General features: G+C 36.8%; 1 protein-coding gene across 4 annotated transcripts in view; it reads right to left on the bottom strand.

Moving 5' to 3' along the window:
• The window catches only part of PARP8 (poly (ADP-ribose) polymerase family, member 8), a 364,740-nt gene that overhangs the window by 137,090 nt on the left and 221,983 nt on the right, over positions 1-5,667 (bottom strand). For all 4 annotated transcript variants that reach the window (XM_006902146.1, XM_006902149.1, XM_006902147.1 and 1 more), the window contains 2 exons: positions 4,807-4,884; positions 2,656-2,750 (listed from right to left, as the gene is read on the bottom strand). In XM_006902146.1, coding sequence (XP_006902208.1) covers positions 2,656-2,750; positions 4,807-4,884 — 173 coding nt within the window. The remainder of the gene's footprint in view (positions 1-2,655; positions 2,751-4,806; positions 4,885-5,667) is intronic.

The raw sequence follows: 5,667 nt of genomic DNA, 5'->3' as shown, positions 1-5,667 counted from the left end.
CTCTATGAGGTGGATTGATTCAGTGACTGGGGTAATCGGGATGGGTGTGTCAGAGGCAATGAGATTGGCACAGGATAGAGCACGGTTTAGGGCTGTTGGGGTCGCTATGAGTCGCAAACAACTCGACGGCACATAACAACAACAACAACAACAAAACAACTTAAAAATAAGGAATCTCTGGTAACATATTCCAATTCAGTCTCCAAAAACCCACTGAAGGGTCAGTTACAGTTAGTTTCAACTCAACTTAAAAATAAAATAATATGCATTCAATTAAAGTGACAGCTAAGTTTTAAAAAATAATAACTATTTTGGGCAATCTATTGATAACTGCCATTTTCTTTTTCATTTACTCATCCTAGAACATCTACTGAATTTCCAAATTCTCTATCCTGAAATCAAGGATGTTGGTGGTGCAGTAGGAGTGCTGATCTTTTTAAGAATAACAGTGTGATCCTTTCAGCCACTCCTTGTGAGAAAGTTTAGGCAATCTGATCACAGTTGATTTGTTAAAATACTGCAAAGATTTGCTTTTTCAAATATTTTATCACTTTTACTCTAGTATAACCTGCCACTCACATGATTGGGAAAGAGAGGTCTGGTGCATACAACCTGATCTACCTTATGTGATACAGAACAGTGAGCTTCTATTTATACGATGAAAATTAATCATTTGGAAATTATAAATTATAACTGTGCTGCACTTCTGAATTAAAAGCATGCTTCCCTCTGTGAGCTTCCCTTGTGTGCTTCCCTCTCAAGATCTGGATGCCCAATAAAACGATTATAATGAGCTAAAGTCAACATCTCTCATGGGTGTTGACATTGAGAATAACCAAGAACCCATAATTTCTGTTTAATGTATGTCACATACTATGCAAAGTACAAGAATACAGTAAGTGCTATGCATTGCTATGGAGTTGGAACCAACATATAGCTGACCCACCAGTGGGTTTTTGGAGACCACATATAACACAGAAATATTTTTCTCGCAGAGAGTCATTGGTGAATTAAAATCAGCAGAGAGGTGTAGTAGTTGGATTAGCAGCCAAACTTCCTACAGACTATACCCCAGAGTTCCCAGGAATGATTAAACGCAAAACTAAAACATTAAATAAACCATCGAAACTATTACATGATTACTTCCAGAATCCACAACCTAGAAGAAGAGAAGCAAAGCAAGACACAAATGTAAGAAACAAGCAAGAGTCAAATTTGAGGACAGTCACAGAATAGTATAACTAATCTGCACTGGAGTTTCACTGAAGACCTGTAGGAAGCCATCCTGAGTAGATCTTAGCTTTACCACAGATATCATTTTTGACATGCAGCCGCCACCCGTCCATCTCTGGAATTACGCTTACCTCTTTAAATCAGTACCTGTAAATCAACACCTTGGGGCATGCCCCTCCCTCTCTATTGTAAACTGATAGCCTAGAGCTGGGTTCCCTCAGCAGCCTATTTATTGCAGAATTCCTTGAATAAGCTTTGAGGCTTGATCGGAGAACTCTGACTTGCCTCCATCTCCCGTGTCCCTGTCCCTCTCTCAATCCGCACTGATCCCTCTCTAGAACACGTATGAACCCGTAGGTCGGTTTCAAAGACCCAGATAAAAACTGATCCTTGGAATGAGTCTTGAATGAAATAAGCACTCTTTAATAAAACAAATCAAAACTAAAACCATTTATGCAAAAGTTTAAAGTGAAAAATAATTTAAGGAACTGGGACAATATGAGTTTGGGTAGAACCAAGACTAGGTGCAGACTATGAGAGGAGTTCTGGAATTCCATGCTCACCTGGAGATTACCCTGTAGAAAAGAGAACCATCTAAAGAATTTAAAAAGTAATACTAAATAAGGATATATGACTTCTAGAAACTAAAATGAGGGAAGCAAAAGTTTATTTCCTTACATAAAAGAGGGAGAAACAAGGTAAGTAAATAGGCATAATATTAGGAAGGACTGAAATTAATTTTAAAAAGTACTTGAAGTTTCTCCTCACATAATACAGTAAGTTTCTAGGAAAAGATATCATGCTTGGTAAGGGGAAGTGTCACTAGAAAAAAAAGGAGACCCTCAATGATACTGACTAACACAATGGCTACAACAACAGGCTAAAAAAGCACAGCAATGGTTAAGGATGGTCAGGAACAGGCAGTGTTCTCTTCTACTACAAAGCATCATTAGGAGTCAGATCCGAGTCGAGAGCAACTTCAGAAATAATAATACATTATTATTCCAACAAATAGTATGCAAAATTATGATTTTTCTGGGTTGTTTGGTGGTTTGTGTGTTTAATTTTTTTGGGTTTTTTGTTTTTGTTTTGTTTTTTAGGTCCAGATCACACATCACTGTGATTTGTGTATCAGCTGTTTTACACTACTTACTTTTATTATCCTTAATTAATGGTAACAGCAGGTTACATCTATTACCAGAAATAAACAATGACACTCTTTGAGACCAATATTTCATGAAACTAACTGTCCAAAAGAATTAAAGTCCATAATGCAATCAATGTAAAAATATATCTAATAAGCTAATGTTTAGAAGGAGAAACCGAACAGAAACTCCCTTAAGCATTTTCAGATATGAATAAGGCTAAGAATACTGCTTACCAAATAATTTTAATTTTTATCCACCACAGGTATTTATTTACCTGAGAGACACTGCATGTGGCCCGTAGAGCTCTCTCACCGCGGACAAATCAGCTTCCAGCTGTGGGTGTTTGTGCAGTTCTCCATCATAGTTCACCTGATAAAAGGGGTGATTTAGAAATCACTTTTAAAAAGTCAAAACACAAACACCCTCCTGGATAGAACACCCTGTGGGCTCTACTACTGACAATTTCTCTGTCAGATTCATACTGAAAAGAAAGACAACTCAGCAGGATCTTTACTAGCTTTTAAATTTAGATACAGAGAATCATTCATGTTAAAATGTAAAATTAAGATATTCAAGTACAAAGAAAGTAATCATACAAAAAAATAAGGTGGCAGAAAATTGAGATTTCTAGACTGATTAACCAGATTAAATTATTTTCCATAAGAATTAGCTACGGGACAAAATTAGATGTGTAATTATGGATTCTCTCAGGAAGCAAAATCAGAATAATTCTTTTGCAAAAATGTTACCACTACGTTGTTGAAAGAATTATTTTTGTTAGGAAAATAACTCATTATAAAGTGGCATTCTTTAAGAATAAAACCTTGTTTTATTTCTTTATTTACCTCCATTACCTTTAAATCATTAGAGGTCCTGGTAACCCAGTAAGTTAAGTGTTAGGCAGTTAATTGGTCTCATTGACGATCCAAAAGTACATGATTTGAATCTACCAGCTACTCTGCTGGAGGGAGACAGGCAATCTCCTCCATGAGATTTTATGGTCTCTAAAAAGTCACTGGAGATTGAGCAATGAGTATGTTCTGACTCACTAGCAATGAGTTTGCATTTTTTTTGTTTTTAAGGGATTAGCTTCAAATTATACAATAACAACATACTATCTAAACTAAGGAGCCCAGGCAGACATATCTGGTTGCTAACTACAAGGATGGTAATTTGAATCTGTCTGGAGTTCAAATCTACCAGCTGCTGCAAAGAATAAAGATGAACAATTTCCTCCTATTGACATTTAGAGCCTTGGAAAGTCAATGAGTTGACCTGACAAAGCATAATTCATCAAGAGGGTTACAGAAATAGAACAAGACATACTATCAATCCATACACTACAATTTAATACGCAATTCTAAATTTTAACTCTATCCTGAAAATACTGATGGATATTTTTCTAGATATATGTACTGAAATGCTATTTTCATATATTCAGTTTGTGATATTACATCATAACGTAATTTTTCAATAAATATTTGACTTTAATATAAAGGATAGGGGACACCAAAAACAAGATAATAACAAGGATCCTCAAGGATCTGATACACAGTACAATTTTTAATAATTTTTAATTATCTTTTATGCTTTAATTAGGCATGTCACATTTCAAAATACTGATTACAATCTAATTAAGAAATACCAAAACTACAAGCATAACAGTCTAAAAGTTAAAAGCATAACACATTTTGTTGTCTGCAAAATCTGCAAAATTAACTCAACATCAATATAATGAATGAGTACTATCAACATCATTAACAAAAATATTGCAAAGATAATCATGATTTGTAAAAATATGTAGAAAACAAGAAATAGGTAAATTCTATGTATTTCCTAAAGACGAACAGGCAGATCTTGTGATTTAGTGATAAGGAATTGTGCTGCCAATCTAGATGTAGATGGTTTGAATCCACCAGCTGCTCTATTGGAGAAAGATGGGTAAGCTCCTCCTGTATGATGTACGGCCTCTGAAAACTGGCTGATGGGTCTGCTATGGGTCAGTTCCAACTCAACAGTACTCAAAAACAACAACAAATAGTAACAGAATCATGAACAATATGTTGTTGTTGTTGTTGTTGTTGTTGTTATGTGCCGTCGAGTCGTTTGCGACTCATAGCGACCCTATGTACAACAGCCCTAAACTCTGCTCTATCCTGTGCCAATCTCATTGCCTCTGACACACCTATCCCGATTACCCCAGTCACTGAATCAATCCACCTCACAGAGGGTCTTCCCCTCCTGAGCCGTACCTCCACTCTGCCCAGCATTATGTCCCTCTCCAGAGATCTATCTCTCCTTGCAACATGTCCAAAGTATGTCAGACGAAGCACCAAGACGAAGCTCTCTAACTCTAAGCTACAAACTTTCCTAGGATATAATGCTAACCTTATACTTATAGCGTCAGAAGGTCAGTTTTGCTTACCTGTCCTCCATAATAAAATTCTTCAGAATCATTGTCACCTTCAGAATCTTCTTCCACGGTACTATTTTGTCTTGACTCCTTGAAATGATGGAGTAAAAAGACAATTTTAATGAAGAAATAAATTTTCCTCTTTTTGGAATAAAAGTATTGAATGTGTTTAATTGCCACATATTATGTAGATTATTTAGAAAAACACACGTGGTAAAATACAACCCAGAAAATAGTAAGAGCTAGTTAGTTTCGTGGGCACGTTCATAGTTTTTAAAAGTTCTTGTTTGTTAAAATTTATATGATAAATTATAAAATCTATATATCGCCAAATGGTATGCCTCAGAAAGCTGGACAATGAGTAGGGATGATAGAAAAGAGAATATATGCCTTTGAGCTGTGGTATTGGAAAAGATTAATGAATATAACACTGACTGCCAAGAGAACAAATAGATTCATCCTATTGTTGTTGTTGTTATGTGCCGTCAAGTCGCCTGCGACTCATAGCGACCCTATGTACAACAGCCCTAAACTCCGCTCTATCCTGTGCCAATTGCACCGTCTCTGACACTCCCGTCCCAATTATCCCAGTCACTGAATCAATTCACCTCATAGAAGGCCTTCCTCTCCTGCGCTGTCCCTCCACCCTCCCAAGCATGATATCCCTCTCTAAGGACCGGTCTCTCCTCACAACATGCCCAAAGTATGTTAGAAAGAGCCTCAGAATCCTTGCCTCCAAGGAGCCACCCGGTTTAAGCCTTTCCAGGACAAATCTGTTTGTTTCCCTAGCAGTCCATGGTATTCTCAATACTCTTCTCCAGCACCACAGCTCAAAGGCATCAATTCTCCTTCTATCCTCCTTGGTCATTGTCC

This window comes from Elephantulus edwardii, unplaced genomic scaffold (assembly GCF_000299155.1).
Source record: "Elephantulus edwardii isolate Elephantulus edwardi_28Jun2011 unplaced genomic scaffold, EleEdw1.0 scaffold00373, whole genome shotgun sequence".
Classification (NCBI taxonomy): domain Eukaryota; kingdom Metazoa; phylum Chordata; class Mammalia; order Macroscelidea; family Macroscelididae; genus Elephantulus; species Elephantulus edwardii.
The sequence above is the reverse complement of the archived record's forward strand: the minus strand, read 5'-3'. Positions and strand labels throughout refer to the sequence as shown.